The sequence below is a fragment of the Pistacia vera genome, unplaced genomic scaffold, assembly GCF_008641045.1.
Source record: "Pistacia vera cultivar Batoury unplaced genomic scaffold, PisVer_v2 Contig686, whole genome shotgun sequence".
NCBI lineage: Eukaryota > Viridiplantae > Streptophyta > Magnoliopsida > Sapindales > Anacardiaceae > Pistacia > Pistacia vera.
The window spans coordinates 288,204-309,975 of NW_022196541.1; the positions used below are offsets into that span (position 1 = coordinate 288,204).

Here is a 21,772-nt window from a genome sequence, read left to right on the forward strand (position 1 = left end):
GTGCTTGCTTGTCTTCCACTTGATTTAATAAGTTTCCTTCCATGAAAGCTCCTTTCAACCAACGATTGACACCTAATCTAATTCATTTCTTTTAATATATTATCATATCACCCCATCTGTTACAATTTTTCACCATGGCAGCACCCACCTGCCACCGACTCTTTTTAACCACACCTTTGCCGACACTCTAAGATATCAATTATTGCTTTCCACCTATTCATTCTCTTTTCTTCTTCTTATTATTATTTTATCCTTTTTTGTTTCAACATTGGTGCTTTTGTCTTTGACACCCTTCCTCATTCCTCATTCAATTCAATACCCTATTGTCCATTATATTACTAATCAGATTCCCACCCCCATTCCCATTGAAAGCCCATAACATAACATGTCTTATACCTCTTCCTTTCTCATTTCCCAACACATCCATACACAGAGTAGTATTGTTTTGTGCTCTTGTCTTTGTTAGTGTCTCCTCCAAAACCCAATTGAAGTATCAAGTACTTAACCTTTCTAAGTAGCAAACATATGATATACTCACTAATAAAAATTCTTTTATGTGACAGTCAACTCTTGCGTGCATGCATAAATTGGTTCTTATTAGTCTGATTTATCGAACTCATGCCCAAATGTATAACTCTAAGAATATCATGCTTATGAAAATCTCAAAAATAAATTCTCACATGCCAATGGACCCATGTGGCCGTTGGTGCCAAACTCATCATCTACAGAAAAGTATCTTCTAACCTATTTCTAGTTAATTCACTCTCTTCTCTTTCTAAACTTATTCAGCACCCAATGATTCTAGTCTTAGTTGGTGACACAGCTGGTCATGGTTGGTATTTTGAAACCAAACTGCTAATAAACATGCCAATTTAATTTATTATGTGCATGGCTATTATTATCAAATTGCCGAGAAAACCATTACATTTTTAGCAGATAAAAATGTCCCAATTAACAAATTAATAATGAAGACATTTTGGTGGTGACTAATACAAATCAGAACCATAGCTGCTGAAATGGAACATCAGTTGAAAGCTCCTTAAAGAATGCGATCTGCACTTTTCAACAACACTTGAACAAAGGGTGACCACACAAAAGCACACCAACATCAAAGCCTTAATATACAAAATTTTCTGCAGAATGGGTAATAAAAACTGGAACATAAAAGAATGTTTATTATCCTCAATAAAAATAGAAGCCTAATCTAGCTATCAGTAGACAAAGAGCTTGTTGGGAATGATATGTTTGGGAAGTAGCAGGTTTCTCAATGGAGATCAATCAACTAGAGGTATATATAAGTGCAAGTATGATTACCAAAGAAAAGAAACTCTGACATGTAGTGACTCATAAATATACATATTGTTGAAGTGTGAACCCATTTTGCTGAGCTTAAACTTAACAACAGCAGAAAGGTAGCTGCAGCGAAATGTTGAAGAAGACTTGTCGTCTGGTCGCCGTGATGAGCACTAAGGAGTAGCATTGAATGTGGAAAAAGTTCGACTGCCGCGGCGATGGAAATGGTCACCGCAATAAGCGTCCTGAATTCGAGAATTTTAGTTTTATTTGCTTTCTTGCTTTAACAAACCCAATTTCAATTTTGCAAAACGAACCCAATTTCAATTTTGCAAAGCCCTAGCCACCACCTATGCTTTGTTGAATGATAAATTGACAAATGAAAACTTCTTGTTAAGATTTTTGCTATGAGAGAGAAGTTGTAAATGTTGGTGGAGATTTAATTAAATACTAGAAAATCTTAAATCCCTGAAAGCGAAAATAATACAAACAAATGACATAAAATAACCACACATACAAACACAAGATTTATAATAGTTTACTCTCCATATGAGAGTTATGTCCACTTTGCCGCTATGAAATTTTACTATGAAGAAGAAGAAATATTATAAGAATCTCTCAAGCCTCACAAATTGGCTCACTCACCAAACCCTATCTGGTGGCTCTCACTCTCTAATTGTGGCTTTGTCTTCTATTCAATTTGTGATTTCTAACTCTAGGACTTAACCCTTTTTTATAGGTAAAACATGAGACACTATTCCTAATAGGACTCAAATCTCATATCCTAATAGAAATTTTATTTTAATTCCTAATACAGTTATAATCCTATTTTCAATTGTATTCCTAAAATAAAACAATTCTACTTAAACACAAATTAGAAAAACCCATGTCCTAATCCAACTCTAATTTGGATTGAATTTGGCTCCACAATCTCAACAATCTCCCTCTTGGAGACTAATTCAACATGTCTTCAATTCTTCACTTCCATCAACAGCAACATCAACTTTTCTTTCTTCAAGCGAGAAGTCCAATTGAAGTTGTACACAACTTTAGCTTCTCAATGGTAACCACATTTGTAAACATTTAGCTAGATTTTTACTCCCTTGGGTCTTCTAGAGAACTATGACTCCTTCTTCCAAAACTGAACGTATAAAATGGTAACGAACTTCTATTTGTTTTGTCTTAGCATGGTAGACTGGGTTCTTTGCAAAGTGAATTGCACTTTGGCTATCACAATACAAAGCGCTCTTCTCATAATTATGACCCAATTCTTCTAGGAACCATTGTAACCATATTAGCTCCTTACTAGCTTCTGTCATAGTAGCAACATATTGTGCCTTTGTAGTAGAAAGACCAACAATCTTTTGTAACTTTAAAACCCAACTGACTGCTGTACCACCTAATGTAAAGACATAACCTGTGGTACTCTTGCGATTATCAATGTCAGCAGTTATATCAGCATCCATATAACCTTGTAGCTCTATGTCTGACTTCCTAAAGCATAATGCTGAATCTATAATACCTTTCAAATATTTGAGAATCCACTTTACTGCTTCCCAATGTTGCTTTCCTAGATTGCTTATGTACCTACTCACAACTCCCACTACATGTGCTATGTCTAGTCTTGTACACACCATGGCATACATAAGACTACTAATTGCTGATGCATAGGGTACCTTGGCCATGTAGTCTCATTCATACTCTGTTGTAGGTGATTAATCTTTGGATAGTTTAAAGTGACTAGTCAGAGGAGTACTTACTAGGTTTGCTCCATCCATGTTGAACTTATTGAGTACTTTCTTCACATACCCTTCTTGTGACAGCTTTAAGAAACTTTTGGCTCTGTCTCTGGTAATCCTCATACCAAGGATTTGTTTTGCAGTTCCCAAATCCTTTATAGCAAACTCCTTTGACAATTGCCTTTTTAGCTTGTTTATTTTCTGTTTACAAGCCCTTGTAATCAACATGTCATCTACATATAGTAATAGGATGATATATGAGTAACCAAGTTTCTTGAAATAACAGCAATGGTCTGCTTGGCATCTAAGGAAACCATTACTACTCATAAACCCATCAAGCTTTAAAACCTTGTGGCTGCTGCATATAAATTTCTTCATTCAGTTCTCTTTACATCTAACCATTCAAGATGAAGGTTTTCTTTTGCCACTAACCCAAGTATTGTTCTTATTGTGGTCAACTTGACTACTGGAGAGAAAATTTCAGTGGAGTCAGTGTCTTCTTTCTATTGAAATTCTTTCACAACCAGTCTTGCTTTATATCGTTTGTTGTCATCATGTTTATCTTTCACCCGATAAACCCATTTATTTTGCAATACCTTCTTCCCTTATTGTAGCTCTGTCAACTGTTAGGTTTGATTTGTTAATAATGAGTCCATCTCATCCTTCATAGCTAGCTCACACTTGATTGAGTCATCAACTTGCATTGCTTCCCTACGATTGGGGGCTATCCTCTCTCGTGCCACCTTCGGGCTCAAGGGCTTTCCCTACACGTTGGACACGTTTAAGGTATTGTTCGTTATGGGTCCTTCTGGCCATGCCTCTTTCAGACCCTCACGGCTTTGTTTCACTTCGTGGTCTCTCCACCTTGCAAACGCCTCCCTCGTGACTTAAACCTTGGACTTATACCTTGGCCAAGTAACATGAGTACCATTGGGCCATGTTACTTGGCCAATGTATAATTCCAAGGTTCAAGTCATGAGGGAGGTGTTCACAAGGTAGAGAAACTACGAAGCGAGAGGATAGTCCTCGGTCGTGACATATTATCTTGATCTTCTTGGTCATTGTCTTGCATGTCATTCCTTGGGAAGTCTTCTAAAGGAACTACCTCTTGCTTCTTGTAATATTTTCTCTCTAGCTAGTATACTTAGAAAATAAACAATATTATAAGAAAATATATAAATATAGATGAGTATGAAATAATGGGCCCATAATTAATTTTTCTTTATATACAAATCCTTACATAATATAATAAAGTCACAAAATAGTTACTCGACAGTGTTGCCCAACCCTTCCGTTGCGTGACGTTCCAAGTGATCGCATCTAACCTATTACCTGGAAAAACATTGAAAACAATGGGGTGAGCACTAATTGCTTAGTAAGTAAACCCGCTATGCTACCCTTCTCTCTCTGTTGCTTAAATTTTGAATTTCTTTCCTAACATCACATTTCTTTATTCTTCTCTATTCTTTCTCTGTTCTTTCTCTATTCTTTCTCTGTTTATTTCTGTCAATTTATATTAAACTAAAATCTACACAAAAGGTTAATCATGAGTTTAGAAAAACATACACACGTTTGGAGGTTCCTCTAAATTTGGCTATGAACGTTTTTGCTACCAATCCAAGTGTAGGATCGAACCCACGTAGTCCACATGAAGACAATCACAAGGAACTAAGGAGGGATTTGCTAGATCCTCCTTAGCCTTAAGAATCAACAAGAAGAAAATCAAAGGAATTTGATTTAGGCTAAAACCCAAATCTAGCATGGGAGGAGATAAATGGGGTTGCTGTGTGTTTTTCGTTTTAATCAAAAATGCAATAATCCATTTCACTCAATTAACACCCCCTTTACAAATAACAAGTTTTCTTTTATATTGAAAACTTAGTTGCCCTATTCCCATATTGTAATAACTGCTGTATACTAGTAAAATACTTGTATTATAATAAAAGTAAATGGGCCAAAAATTTCTTTTTATTACATTTAATCATTCTTTGTACAAAAGAGAGTATCACTTACAAAATGCCATTCAAAAACCGTGGACAGTGTAGCTATTGCTCCTCGCTTGCCGACGCCCATCCGACTGCATCCTCACCTGGATCCTGCAACCATAAAGAAAAATAACGAGGTGAGCACAAAATAATGTTTAGTAAGTAAATCATTTACTCGTCTGTCCCCGTAACTCTTTCTCTTAATTCTTTCCTCACACTTTTCTGTTTCTGTTTCTCTCTCACACAACTTTCTTTTATTAACTTCTGCTATACGTCACGGCCTCATCATACCGGAGGCATGCCTGGGTGGAGTTCACACAACACCAATCCACTCTTCATGACTTTACTCATTCTCTATTTGTTCTTTCTTATGTTTACTCATTCCTTCTCACTTAATGTCATGACCTCATCTTACCGGAGGCACGGCGGGGTGGAGTTCACAAAGCACCATCCCACTCTTTGTGACTGTCGGGTGGAGTTCACAAAGCTCCAACTTGCTCTTAGTGACTACCAGGTGGAGATCACAAAGCACCAACCCGCCCTTAGTGACTACCGAGTGGAGATCACAAAGCACCAACCCGCTTTTAGTGCTTTTCTCATTCTCTCTAGTCTTAGAGTAGTTCATTCACATGATGCGTGTTTCTTACAACATGCAAAACTAGCAAGTGCACTAGTAGCTCAAGTAATAAAATGATGGGTAGGATATCGTTCCCACGAGGACTGTTAGCAAAGCACTAAGTTTCCTAACGTTATCAAGTTGAAGTAATCGAATTCTTTGTATTGGTGGGAGCAAATTGTAATGAAAAACAACAATGAAATTAAACAAAGAATTAAATCTTAATTAAGAAAGCAAGATGAAACACAGAATATCAATTCAAGCAAAACGGGTAGGGTTTTGACTTCGTTTGGACTTTTATGGGTTAAACCTAAAAATTACACTATATTCACATTCATGCGCAATGGTTGTAAATCGAATTCACTAATATGTTAAACATACCCTCTCGGGCTATGTTTTCCTATTCATCCTTATTAACATTCCGCACCCAACAAATTGAAGGTTAATAATTCTAAATTCATTAAGCACAAGAATCCTAAATTGATTTCATTAATTCTTGAATCTATCTCTAGCATCCAATACTATAATGGTGATTACCCAAGAAGCCTAACATGAATTATTTCTCAATCTCATCATGTTCATCACATACAGCATTTAATTTCAGAGTAACACACACCCAAAGCTTATTCACATGGAAATAACACAATCAAACACTTAACCCATTTAAAATCCAAACTACAATCAAAACCCTAACCCATAAAAGATTAGTTCATAGCTAAATTAATACTACAAAAACGAAAAATAGAAATAAGCAAGTTAAACATAATGAAACTGAGATGAAAGATAAGAAATCTCCCCAAAAGATGAATCTTCTAGTCAAAATCTGAACCTTCTCCCTTAAACAATCCAAAAAACTCAAAGCTTTACTCTAAGAAAAGTGTAAAAACGGCTAAACCTAAACAGCTCAAGCCCCCTTGGCAAAAGGTTAAGTTTTTCTTTTATAATTAGTCCAAAAACCCAGCCAAAACACGCACAACACGAAACTGTGCGTTTAACAAAACTGAATAAATTGACTGTCGTCGCGGCGAAGTATGAAACAGATAAGTTCGTCCCTGGCCTACTTCGCCACGGCGAAGACATTTCCTTCGCTGGGGCGAAGCTTCTTCCTGAGTTCTGAAATTGCAGAACTGCCACTCCGCTTGCTTCTTCGTTCGATTCTTCGATTCTCGGCTCTCTTCCTTGGGAACAAGCTTCATCGTGCTTAATCCTACTCCGGTACTCCCCTATCTTCTGAAATCCACTAATTTCTGAGTCAAAAATATCCAATTTTGTGCTTATTTGCTCAAAATGTCCATTTTATCCTGAAATACGAAAAGTAACGAATTAGGAACCAATTCAGGTCAAAATGCACCAGAAAGTACATGAAATCCGACAAAAAGATCTAATAAAAACTGTATAATTTATGGATTATCATCACACAGTTCTCTACTCTTTCTCAAGCCGCTTCTCAATGCCCAATTAATGCATATGGATAGTTCATATCCACTAATCCACCCATAATTTCATTCTTGGCATAAACATTAAAGATAAATATAATTTCATACATAAAGAAATATGTGGATATGGGTTTTATAACCTTAGCCTTAGTTAGTGAGGGAGGGGGGTGACTATTAAAGAGAGACTACAGACTCCAACCACTGAAAATCCACAAAAATTAAACCCAAAAATCACAAACCCACAGACCATAAGATCCAAAAGAAAAAATGTGTGTGGAAAAAGAAAGGGGGCTTTGGTGTTAGTGTTAGTGTCGCGGCCGAGCTGGGTGTTTGTGACGTTGCCTCCAGCCGCAATTTTGTTGTCTATGAAGCTACATCCAATTGCGAGCTAAGTTGGTGGCGTCACAGCTGGCCCAACTCATGGTTGAAGGTTGCGACGCCGCCAACCCAATTGGCGGCTGTAGGTTACACCAGCATCGCAACCTCCAGCATAGAAGGAGATGATGGCGAAGAAAAGATAAAAAGGGAAAAAAGAGGTGGAGCAAAGGAAAGGAAAAGAAAAGAGAAGAACTACACGGATCGAAATTTCAATTTTTTTATTTTGATTTCTAAGCCTTCATGTAAATTGACCATTTTGTCCTTTTTCAGAATGAATTTTCTTAATAGAACATAACGGTGGGTGAGAAAGTGTCGTTTTGAACTTAATGCATGGGAAAGTGTCATTTTGCCAAACCTTGGGTGGGAAAAATTAATTGCACGTGCTAGTGCTAGGTTTACCCTAGCAGCATAGGCTAAATGAGCTTAGAGAAAAAAATGAAAAATAAAAAAGTTGTCTTGGACACAAACCAATTTTATATTTGTATACTTTTTCAAAATATTGAAATACTAAAAGCAAAATAAACATTTATTTTAGGTATATCTATAAACAAAAACATATTAATACACTAATAAGAAACATATATCTATAAACAAAAACAAAATTGAATAATGATAACAATATTAGAGCATAAGAAATTCACATTTAAAATATATTAATACATATCTTAATTATATTCATGAGCTACGAAACTGATATTAATAAGAAGATAAATGAGTTTGTTATGGTGAAAATAATATCAAATGGATTAAATTATGTCATTTTTGTTCTACAATTGCCATTTTTATACTTTAGCTACTTTTTGCAACATTTGTCACTCTTGATTGTTTTAGGTAGAGGAGGGACAGCCCAGGCCAGACCTGGGCAAGGACCAGTCCTAACCAGGTCCGGGTTTGGGCCTGATTAGGACCGATCCTAGGCCCATGAAAAATTTTAGGGCCTGGACCAGTCCTATGGGCCAGGAAATTCCACCTCCCCAACTTTTTTTATATTTAAGGGGCCAAAAAAAATTATGTAGGGGGTTTTAGTAATTTTTAGGGGGAAATTAGTAAATTTTTAATTAATTTTGAAAAATAATAAATAAATTAATGGTTAGTTATAATCAATAATTATTTATAAATATAGGGTGTTTTAAATTTAAAATTTAAATAGATAATTTAATTAATTAATTTTACCATAAATGTAATTTTTTTTAATTTTGTAAAATATCAATTTAACCCTCAATATTTTGTCAATTTAAAATTTATAAGGGGTTCTTGGATATTGTCCAGGGGCTTTTGAAAATAAAGCAAAGGGGTTTGGGCCCGAGCCTAAGATCTTGGAGGAGGGACCAGTCCCTAGATCGGCCCCTCTTCCATGGGCCTAGTCTAGGTTTGGGACTAGGCCTCCTAAGACTGGTTTTTTTGGGTCCAGTACCAAATGCCCAAGTCTAGCTTAGGCCCTCAAGAACTGATCCCAATTTGGGACTGGCCTTGGGCCCGTCACTTTTGGGGGAAATGCAAAAAGACAGTTTTTTTGCATTTCCCCCCTAACAACAGTCAATTTGACCAAATTGACCATTGATCAACAATCTTTTTTGTTTGAAAACTTACATTTTAACCATTAAATTTATTATGTATTTCATATATTATAGGGAGTTTTGGTTATATGTCAAGGGGTTTTTGGTTATTTGGTAAGCGGTATTATGTGTTTCTTTTCATTGTGTCATTTATCTTTTTCGTAATTATTAAGTAATTATCGAAATTGATGGTTAAAAATGCATTTTCATAGACTTTGTGATAAAAGATTTAGAAAAAAAAGTGGCTGCGTTTATTTTCCTATTTTTGCCCTATCCTATTGCTATCATTTCCAAAATACACATTTATTTCCTTATTCTAAAAATATTATTATATTTTTTTAATTTTTTAAACCCTCTAAGTTTATTAATTTAACTAAATACCCCCAATAAAGTTTAAAAATTGATGAAAACACCCCTACCCAGCCACATTTGCCAGATTCTAGCCACTAATATTTGAAAGTGGTCAGAATTTGATATAATGATGCACTACCGGCTGGATAGGCCTATAGTACTTCGATATAGTATTTTCCTGCTAGATGGAGGGAGAAGGGAGGGAAGTAACGGGAGAGGAGGAAGGTGAAGGAAAGGTTAGTGAGGAGAGTGAGGAAGAGGAAATGGGGAGAGGAGGCGAACGTGAGAGGTGGGGACCAAGTGAAGTGGAGGATGGTGGGATGGTTGAGGAGATGGTGGAGAGTTGAGGTGATTGAATCCATGGGAGAGGGTGAAGATTTTGTTTTGTGGAAACGGAGAATGGGAGAAGAGGATAGGTTTGGTTTGGAAGTGGGGTCAATTGGATTCGGGTTGAGTTTTTACTTTTAAACTTTTGTGGAGTAAGTGTTTTCAATGTATGTGGGTTAGGCTGAACAACTCATTAGCATGAGCCCAACCCCCCAAACTACAACTCTTCAATTGTAACATGAATATAAATAAAGGGCGAACGACAAGGTCCCACCCAAGGTTTGGCCTAACAACAAGTTCCCACCCAAAAGGTTTCAAAAGGACAGTTTCCCACCCATCCATCAAATTTTTCTTGTTATTTTTAACTATAGAGGGAGAGAATAGTAAATTCAGTTTATTTTAATTTTTTATTTTCTTTTAAAATATTAAAACATTTAAAAAATTATATAAAATAAACAAAAATTAAAAAAATTGCTGGCCAACTACTGCTTGTGGTTCTTAGAACTGTCGACGGCGGCTAGTCTATTGCCACCGTTGGCGCTGTTGGGTAGATCTCAGGTCAATCTATCCAAAGGTACACATAGATGAGCCATTATTGATGGCATTTGGCCGAAAAAGTGGTAAATAGTTCCCACATATTTCGGTCAAACATCGTCAACGACGGCTTCAACACAATCAACAAACAATCACCACTTGCCTTTCCCTTTGTTCGAATCATGGCCGTGCCCTCGCAGATCCGCTTCAACGTCGATGGTTGCTAAGATATTACATAAATGTGTTCTAATCTTGCCTTTTTTGTGTCTCGTATTGACTGAAGGAGAGTAAAACTAGTGGCAGAGAAGGAAAGAAGACTAGAAGTGAAGATAAAACTGAATGGTGGTGGTGGTGGTGTTGGTACTGGTTCTAACTACGAGAAGAGGTGGTTGTAGAGGAGTAGTAAGAGGAGGTAGCGGCGACTGACATGTTTTCTTTCTGTTTTCTGATTCTGTATAAAGATCAAATCAGGAGAGAATTCTGATGGAAAAAACTTGAAAGAAAGGAGAGGTGTCAGAATTTGAGATTGAAGCTGGCAAAAGGGACAGAAGACTGCCGAAGAATGCCTACAAGAAAGCTTGATAAAGAGGGCAGAAATGAGAGCCAAAGAATATCAAGCAAAAGAGAGAAAATTGTATTTTGTATATATTCTTTTGTAATGTACATTGGTCAATTTATACAGTGGCTTTGAATACAATAAGGAAAGGAAATAATACTGTAAAGGAAAAAAAAAAACTCTTAATTACAAAATATTACAATCAATCAAATCAATCACTGCTTGATTCCAGCATGGATATTCTCAGCATTCCATATTTCATCACTCCCCCTCAAGTTGGTGGTTTGTAGATATCGAAAACCCCAAGCTTGCGTAATAAATAAGAATGCTGACGACTACACAAAGGCTTTGTGAATATGTCCGCTGGTTGTTCCGATGTTCGTATTTGCCTAGTCCTGATAATCCCTTCCTCAATTTTCTCCTTGACAAAATGACAGTCAATTTCTATGTGTTTGGTTCTTTCATGGAAAACTGGATTTGCTGCGATATATATAGCAGCTTTGTTATTGCAGTACAAAGTGACTGGTTTTCCTGTTTTTATTCCCAAGTCTTTAACTAATCCAAGAATCCAGACAATCTCACAAGTTGTTTTTGCCATTGCTCTATACTCTGCTTCAGCTGAAGAAAGTGATATTGTTGATTGCCTTTTTGTTTTCCATGATATAAGAGATCCTCCAATTTTAATACAAAATCCTATAAGAGACTTTCTGGTCATGGGACAAGTACCCCAATCTAAATCGCAGTAAGCTGTGATGTCGAAATTCCCATCTCGAGGTAAGAGAAGTCCTAATCCAGGACATCCCTTTAAATATTTAAGCACCTTGATTGCTGCGTCCATATGAGATTGTTTGGGTTGATGCATGAACTGACTTAGTATGTGGACCACATAACTTATGTCAGGCCTTGTCATGGTGAGATAGATAAGTCTTCCTACGAGTCTCTGGTAGGAAGTTGGATCTTGTAACAGAGGGTCATTTTCTGAAGAGGCTGTCTCATAGTCATATTGCTGTGATGTGAGTTTAATGTTTTGTTCCACAGGGATGATGCTGGGTTTGCATGTTGATAAACCAGAGTCTGATACAAGTTCTAAAACATATTTCCGTTGACTTAGAGAAATACCTGCCGGGGATCGTGCAATCTCAATGCCTAAGAAATATTTTGGTTCCCCCAGATCTTTTATACGGAAATTTTTATTGAGATGTTCTCTTAGGGTGCAAATGCTACTCTCATCATTCCCAGTGATTAAGATATCATCAACATAAATAATAAGAGCAATGACAGTGGTACCTTTGTGCCATGTGAAGAGAGAGTATTCATGCTTGGATTGAGTGAATCCCATATTAGTTAGAGCCTATGTGAATTTTGCGTTCCATTGCCATGATGCTTACTTCAAACCATATAAGGACTTGCGTACACGACATACCATATTCTCCCCCTGTTTACGAAAGCCGGGAGGAAGGTCCATATAAATTTCTTCATGAAGATCTCCATGGAGAAAGGCATTATGGACATCCATTTGGTAAAGGGACCAATCACGGATGGCAGCAATGGACAAGAAAGTCTGAACAGTGACATACTTGGCTACGGGAGAAAATGTGTCTTGGTAATCAAAACCTTCTCTCTGGGTGAAACCTTTGGCAACGAGACAAGCCTTATAACGCTCAATGGAGCCATCAGCACGGTGCTTGACCTTGTAAACCCATTTGCAACCAATGGGTTTCCTATGAGAGGGACGAGGAACAAGATCCTAGGTGTGATTCTGAGATAGGGCACTAAGCTCATCGGCCATGGCGTAATGCCAATGTGAATAGGAAACAGCTTCAGAGCAACATGATGGTTCCTGGTGTGCAGAAATCTGACTAATGCAAATCCTGTGGGCAGGGGAAAGTCGATCATAAGTAACATAGTTGGAAGTAGGGTAAGTAGTACCTGTGGTAGGCTGGAGGGTAGGACAGACATAGTCATCTGTCCAAATAGGTGGGCGAGTGACCCTTGTGGAACGTCTCTGAGGAGGGGCATGAACAATAGGTGTATTGTCCAGGGGAGGTAGATCAGAAAACTAGTTCTCTGGAGATGAAGTAGGAGAAGGACCAGGAAGATGTGTCTCTGCACAAATTGGTTCAGAGGNAGAGTGACTCAACCCATTAAGATAGAGTTACCCGATGGGATAAGTGTTCTGACGCAAGAGATATTGTCAGGAGAGTCTGTAGTGATCCAGGGTAGAGATTTAATGGTTGATCTAATAATTTTTTATATGCTCGACTTTGATGTGATATTGGGCATGGATTTTCTAGGGAGATATGGGGTAGAGATTGATTGTCGGAAGAAGAAAGCGAGATTTAATCTCGATAATAGAGATAAATTTAGTTTTAGAGAGGGCCATCAGTTGAGCATGTTGATTAGTAGTGTGTAGGCTAGAAAGATGTTGAGAAAGGGGTGTTCGGGATATATTGCCCATGTAGTTTAGAGTGGTGATGTTCCCCAACTAGAGATTCAGAGGGTGCCAGTAGTTCGAGAGTTTCTAGATGTGTTTCCGAAAGAGTTACCGGGTTTGCCCTCAGAAAGGGAGGTTGAGTTTAGTATTGAACTAGCACCAGGGACAACACCAATATCCAAAGCCCCATATCGAATGGCCCCAGCAGAGCTTCAGGAATTAGAGAAGCAACTCCAAGAGCTTTTAGATAAAGGCTTTATCCGACCGAGTCATTCTCCCTAGGGAGCTCCAATTTTGTTTGTGAAGAAGAAAGATGGGTCACTACGGATGTGTATCGATTATAGAGAGTTGAATAAAGTGACAGTGAAGAATAAGTACCCGCTACCTCGCATTGATGATTTGTTCGATTAGTTGAAAGGCGTCGTAGTGTTCTCTAAAATTGATTTGAGGTCAGGGTACCATCAGGTAAGAGTGGCTGAGCAAGATGTGGCTAAGACTGTCTTTCGTACCTCTGGGTGAAACCTTTAGCAACGAGACGAGCCTTGTAGCGCTCAATGGATCCATCAGCATGGTGCTTGATCTTGTAAACCCATTTGAAGCTAAGAGGTTTCCTGTGAGGAGGACGTGGAACAAGATCCCAGGTATGATTTTGAGAGAGAGCATTGAGTTCATCGTACATGGCCTGACACCAATGTATATGGGAAATAGCGTCAGATAACAAAAAGGCTCTTGTTGGGCGAAAATCTGATTGATACAAATCATGTAAGCAGGAGACAGTCGATTATAAGTAACATAGTTGGAAGTAGGGTAAGTAGTACTTGTGGTAGTCTAGATGGTGGGACAGACATAATCTTCTGTCCAAACAGGTGGGCGAGTGACCCTTGTGGAACATCTTTGAAGAGGAATAGGAACAATAGGAGTATTATCCAGCGGAGGCAGATTAGGAAGCTGGTTCTCTGGAGATGGATTAGGAAATGTGGAAACTGGTTCTGATATCGACTTAGAGGGTACCATATCATGAATGGGATGCATAGTATAATATGGTCCTGATAGATCAACTGCTAAAGGATCTTCCAAAAAAGATGGAGACTGTGGAGAATCATTATGAGGGGACCTATCTAAAAAAGGAAAGGAATCTTCATGAAAAACCACATCCCTAGAAACCAAGAATTTCCCTGAGGTGATATCATATAGTCGATAACCTTTCTGAAGCATTGGGTAACCCATAAAAACACATGAAGTAGCCCGAGGAGAAAATTTATCATACCCCTTTAAATTTGTAGAGTAGCATAATCACCCAAACACTCGGAGATGATCAACTGTAGGTGGTTTACCAAAAAGAACTTCATAGGGTGTCTTGCCATATAGAACTTGATTGGGCATCCTATTGATCAGGTAGGTGGTCGTGACCACACATTCGCCCCAAAGGGTGGTAGGGATGTTGGCTTGGTGTTTTAGGGTACAGGTGACCTCTAGAAGATGTCGATGTTCCCGTTCAACTATGTCATTCTGGTGAGGTGTATAGACACAAGAACTTTTATGGATAACACCAAGAGAGGAAAAAATGACAAAACATTGAGTGTTCAAAAAATCCCTAGCATTATCCGTTCGAATTCGTTGAACCGAAAAATCAAATTAGGTTTTGACCATGGACAAAAAATGTCTGATGTGAGTGAGTGTCTGTGTTTTAGATTGCATGAGGTAGACCTAGGGTGCCCGAGAGTAATCATCAACGATGGTGAGAAAATATCTAGAGCCATCGTGATTTGCTGTGTGATATGGACCCCATATATCCCTATGAACTGAGGAAAATTTAAGGGTGGTGGAAGGCGTGTGTTTGGGAAATTTTGTGCCAGACTATTTTGTAAGAGGACAAATAGGACAATTGGGTTGAGGAATAAATGCACTATGACCCAGACGTTGATGCAAAATAAAGGAAGTTTTATTAATTTTTGTATTAAAAATAGAACTTTTATTACAAGACATTGAGGTTTTAGCATCAGAGGCACCTATCCAATAGTAAAGACCATGGTAAACTTTACCCGAGCCCATCAGATTCCCAATCAAATGGTCCTGAAAGTCACATTTGGTAGGAAAGAATTTTAATACACATACATTATCTTGACATAGTTTAGAAACAGAGATGAGGTTGAAACGTAAAGCAGGAACAAAGACATTATGAAGGATTAAATGTTCATTCAGATGAATAGTTCCTAATTGGGTGGCTGAGGCATGTGTACCATTGGGCATGCGGACTGATGTATAGGGTATAGGGGATGTGTGGGAAAAATGTTTGGGATCGCAAATAATGTGGTCACCAGCCCCTGAATCAATTATCCAAAAATTTTCTTTTGTAATATTGGAACAAAAAGATGTACCTGCATAGGATGTTGTATTGGTCTGCGGACTTTGATTTAGTAGTTGCAGGATCTAATGATACTGTTCTTGGCTAAACATATGGACCGTAGCGTTATTCTCAGAATTGACAGGGTGACTTACTTGATTGGCAGTGGCAGATCTAGACCGTTGATTTTGGTGGCGGCCATGTAGTTTCCAACAAGTGTCTCTCGTGTGGTTTCTCCTTTTGCAAAAATCGCAATAACGATTTTTGTTGGACTTGAATGGCCTATGAGAGGAATTGAAATTTGTGGAGTGGACTGGGCTATTTCCCGAATTTGGGCCAGCTACAAAACTGGGGCCATTTTTGGAATTTGGGATAGCAACCAAATTTGAGCCCAAACCGTTATTAAGCCAATTTGATTGTGAGCCATTGGATGAGGAGGTGAGATATGGGCCGTTAACTACTCCATATAAAAGATGGCTTTCCTTGTCATATTGCCCTAGCCGCCCTTTTTCATTTCCATGTTTCATCTCTAGTGGTCCAGTCTGCCGCCGTTGGGGATTGACTACGAAAGCAGCAGCTTCAGTACTGAGTTAGGATTCAGACGAAGCTGATCTCTGGCTTTCGTCTTGCACGACCAATTGGTAGGAGCGCTGGAGAGATGGCGCTGGTGATGTAGCCAACATCTGTGTTCGAAAAGCCAAAAAACTGTCATTCAAACCAATCAAAAAATGTATTAACCTGTTTTGATCTTTCAGGTGCTTGATCTGGAGAAGAATCATGGAAGGCCCTTCAATCGGTTCTTCAACAACATCGAGCTTGTTCTAAATCGCCAAAAGGCGATTGAAATAAACTGTGACTGGCAAGTTGTGTTGTTTGATTTCAAGAAGGTTTTTACGCAAAGTAAAAATCTTTGCGAGATCGAGTTGGCCGTACATCTCTCGGATGTTTGTCCACATTTCATGTGCGTTTTCTGTCTGAGGCAAGCTGGCAGCAATCTCCTGGGTCAGGGAGTTACTGATCCAAGCGTGAACAAGAGTATTGCATCGAATCTAGTGCTGGATCAGATGCGGTTCAGTGGGTTGGGGAAGGGTTCCATCGATGAACCCTTCCTTATTTTTGGTTACCAGAGCTCGCCGGAAGTCTCTAGCCCAAGTGACGTAATTTTGAGATCCGGCCAATGGCTGTTTGACGAGCACAAGGGCATCCCCTGGTTTCGGTTAACTGATGGAGGTTGGAAGGATTTGGAAGATCAGGTAGGGATTTTGACCCATCGGGTTAGAGTTTTGACCTATAAACCCGAATGGAAATGGGCCGGGTTGAAAATTGAGGCCGGGTTGTTGGTTGGGCTCTGGTGGATGATTTGGACCAATGTGGATGTTTGGGCCTGTTGGACTTTGGTTGTGTGGGCCTTCATTTGTCATTGTGGATTTTGAGTCTGGTTCAATTGGTGTTTTGGTTGGGTCCATTTTGTGATGTTTGAAAAATCTAATCCTATTGCCTTGTTTTGTAGGTTTAGAGAAACAATGGCTTAGAGAGGATTGTAGCGGAGGCAACGGATTGCTCTGATACCATGTCAGAGTTTGAGGTGGGCCTGACTTCTCACCCAATAAGGCCTTGTTAAATAGGAGGATTACCCCCTCTTATAAACCAGTAGGCTTGAGTGTGATGACTTCAGCAGATTAAAGAGCCAGAATTTCCCCAGTCACCTTCATGTAAATCGACACCCTGTATCTTTTTAGGGCAGACATTGGAAATGTGGTGAGGTCTGCAGCTGAAGACATCATGAAACTTCTTGGCAGGAGCCTTGATCTCTACATCAGTTTCCGCAGCTGAAGACATCATGAAACTTCTTGGCAGGACCCTTGATCTCTACATCAGTTTCCAACTGACCAACTGGAGACATATCTTTTCCCTGTTGATTTCAAGAAGCTCAATAGTATTTGCAGTTAAACAAGAGAAGGCTGTGATGAAAAACAATGGCCTCTAGCCTTTTTATAGAAGATTTGTGTGCCCAGCCAGGTACAGATCATCGATTTGTAGAACATGGTTATGTTAGCACTTCCCATTTTTCTAATATTTATGGATATCCATCTGCTGTAGTCCCACCTCGAATTGAAAGTTTTGAATATAAGTACAATTCCACGTCATTTATATGCACATCAATACTACTAGTCATAGAAATTAATATATTTAATTCATCATTTTAATATTAATAAAATATCGTTACACAAACAATTACATCAGATGGGATGTAGCTTTAAATATATAGAATTATTCGTAAATTGCAGATAAACGTTTATATATACAGTCATTTTCTGGTATGGACGTCTATAAATTATTAACATGTAAACGGAAAGTCAACGATTAGATGATGAATTTACGAAATAAAAAATTAAAGCTAATAATTAATCGTTAACTTTTGGTTTACGGGTTAAAATTTCTGGACATTGACATATAAAATTTTCAATTTATATATTATGTAATGGAATTTTACTAAATGGAGTAATTTAAATGCATTGGTGACATTATACGGTGTTGTATCCTAAATATTTGTTTTGGCTTAAAAGCCATAAAATATATAATTAAAAATATTTAATGCCAATCATCAGATTTAATGGCAAAAGAACAAATGAGGATATAAATTTATATGATTTCTCGAATTCAAGTCATCACAATCTCTAATAGTGGTCTTTACTAGATTTTTTATCTGATTGATAATTCTAAGGTATCACATGATTAGTTAAGGTGTGTTATATTGTCATACCATTTAAAAACTTAAGCTTGTAGGTGATGACTTAACATATATTAATAGGCCTCTTCACATCAAACTTAAATTTTTTCATTTTTCTTTATTTAGTTTGTATGTGGGGGATTCAAATTTGAGACATTTGCCTCTGATACCATGTTAAATTGTCACCCCACTTAAAAATTTAAATTTGTAAGTGAAAATTCAATATATATTAGATAAATAAGATATGTGTAAACTGACATGAATACTATGTATATATAAAAGCGGGTGTTTACCATTATTTTTGTTGAATCACATGATTTACTTTATCTATTTTTTAATTTTAGCTTAAAAGAGTGAATGAAAGTCTGATGTCAGCACGCATTGTAACATAAGACGAAGAAATATTTTCAGCATTATCATACCAAAAGACCCTCGTCAAAAAGAACTGAAATAAGAATTCAACAACAAATGATTTGCAATCTAACTACTCTCCCCGACTATAGTGAATGATAATGCATATCTCGACATTTCACATCAAATAAATAAATGCTCACAATTAAATATTAATATTTAAGATCAATAAACGAAAATTAGGTGAATTGTGATGAAAAATTGACGAGGATAATGTTAAGTAATTACTAATTAAAGAACAGAAGATCACGAATACATTGCATATAGATATAATTTCTGCATGCTTATTTATGTTAAAAGCGATATAAGTTAAATTAAAAGTCCAGGATATAACAGATTCAACCCATCCAAATAACTTGTTAATTTAATTATCTGTATATTAATTTCTCTTATNATACTCTCAGATAGATTAAGATTTATTCAGGTATTTTTATGTTTTATTCTAATTAATTCTATGAAATTTCAATATTTAAAGAGTAAAATATTCTTCACATTTGGTTCAATATGTGTAACTTTACTTTTAACTCAAGCGTTTATACTAGAAAGTAGAAACGCGTTCACTTGATTATGTGGGAATCTAAATATTATTAATAAAGATGGGTTAACAATTCAATTTTACAAACTCTTTTTCATCATCTTATGTGGGAGTTCTCAGTTTTTTACTGTTGAAAATTCATCAGTAAAAATTTAGAAATTGTCACTTAAGGATTGTGAGAGAGTTTGTGAGATTATGTTGTAAGTATAGTATTACTCCAACTTGATAGACTGATCACCGTCTTTTTTGCTAACTATGTAAAATGTTTTTGAAAAAGATATTTCGTGACAGTTTTTATAATCAGCGATGAGGTTTTATAACATTTGGCAAGTTTCTCAGACGGATAGAAAAGATCATTAGGTTAATACAAACATCTCACTCCTTAGAATTTCTATTAGAGCTCCTAAGTTAGGGTTATTTCATTACACCTTCTCTAACATTAAAAACTCAGTTTTTTTCCATAATTAGCCACTTATACCCTTTGCTGTCCATTTTTTGTGTTAAATTTAATTGAGAGGAGTAAAATAGAGCTTACATGTTAAAATACTTAATCATATATCAAATATTCGAAATAATAAAAGATATTTAAAAAAAAAAAAATTAAGATTTAATATTATTTTTTAAAGAAATTTACTTTTATTGAAAAAGAAAAAGAGGAATAGGACAATCATAGATCTTTAGAACCACCTTCTTAGATCGTCTGATCATCATCTTTTTTCTTTAAAAATAAAATTTATTATTGAATTTTCAATTTTCAAACATATATATTCTAAAAAGTACATATATATATATATTTTTTTTTTTTTTTCAGTTTTTATACTTTTACTTTACAAGATACGTTAATTTTCAACTTTATCCTTTCCTCTCAATTAATGTAACACAAAAATTTGATGGTGAGAGCTGTAAGTGGCTACTTATGGGAGCCGAAGTTGAAGGAATATGGTGTTCGTGTTAATCTAATGATCTTTTCTGCTTTAAAATGTCAAAACTTCTTAATTCCTAAATTAATCCTATCCATTGAATTTTATAATTCTTATTTTGGGGGAACATAGATTTGCAGTAATAGCAGTAAATATTCCAAGAATTTTGACACTTTAATGTAATATGGCATCTGGGAAAAATAAAACAATATCTGAAATTCCTTCTTTTGATCCCATTAGAGGTTAAAATATTGCCAGAATTAATTCCTTATGCTATTAAAGTGGAAAAGATTGAGGACCCTTTTAATTATCTTCCACTAAATTAAGAGGAGGAATCTCTCTCTCTCTCTTTTTTTTTTCCCCCTTTTAACAAATATGAATCAGCTAAATTTTATTGCACTCTTAAAAAAACAGTTGTGGCCCTGCTTTATTCCTCTAATCGTTTTGACATCCATCTGTGAATATCTTTTCTTAAAATAATTACTTTTGTAATTTGTATAGCACTATTATTACCGTATTCGAGAAATTAAAGTTTGTTGGTGTTATTTATAGGTAAGGATAGTTTGAGAAACAATAAATATCGACTCACAACCTAATCTCACAAATTTTTTCTCACAACTTCGACGTGATAGCTTGCAATTGGTCAGACGGGAAAATTCATCAAAAACCAATTACGAACTGTCATGTCGGATTTGTAAGATTGAATTGTAAGTATAGTATTGCCATTTGAGAAAATATGAGAGGTTAGAAGATTGGATCTAGCTAAATGAGATTATGTAATGCTATCCACCACTCCTCCCTATTGAGGACCATCGGATCATGATTTAGGGGATGTTTGTTTGAGCTTATAAACTCTAAAATCAAGCTGGCATGTTTGTTTATAATTTTTTTTGGATTTATAAACCAAAATAATAATAATAATAATAATAAGAAGTTGGGGGAAACCTGATCTTTTTTTTTCTTCTTATACACATTCTGCTTATAAACAACTTTGAACCATTCTGCTTATAAGCAACTTTGATCAAATATATTACCATATCACCCCTATTTATAATTATAATAAAAAATTGAGTTAACATACAGTAATTTATTTTTTGATAAAATAATGTAGTATTCGTTTTAGTTATTTTAGTAATAAAATGTACTTATAAACTACATTTTACCAAACGCGTCAACCATTTATCAGTTACTTATAATTATTTTGATCAAACACGTAACTGCTTAAATTTCAAATTCTTTTAAGTTTAAATTACCTTATAAGCACTACCTGCTTATAAACTTGAACAAACAGACTCTTAGTCAACCCTCCGTCCATGATCCATGGTTCTATATGGAGTATTACATTACCTTTAGGTACCATAAGTGTCATACTACATTGTTAGCTAATGAACTTGAGATTCAATTTATAGATCCACATAACTAAGTAGGTGCATTTTGAGTAGAAGAATTTTTGTGAAGCCCAAAAACAAACCAAAGCAAACAACATTGGACCCGGAGTTGACAATAAGTGAAACCCTCTTTCTTTATATAGGACTTCACATTAGAATCATATGAAAAGCTTGAAGAAATGAGGTGTGAAATGAAAATTGAACCAAATCAAACATTATAAACTTGAATTAAGGGGAA

General features: G+C 36.5%; 1 protein-coding gene across 1 annotated transcript; it reads right to left on the minus strand.

Moving 5' to 3' along the window:
• Positions 1 to 11,042: 11,042 nt before the first annotated feature.
• Positions 11,043 to 12,110, minus strand: LOC116113620 (uncharacterized mitochondrial protein AtMg00810-like). Its single transcript, XM_031399772.1, has one exon. It carries the CDS (start codon positions 12,108 to 12,110, stop codon positions 11,043 to 11,045), a length of 1,068 nt encoding a protein of 355 aa, XP_031255632.1.
• Between the last annotated feature and the right edge of the window lie 9,662 nt (positions 12,111 to 21,772).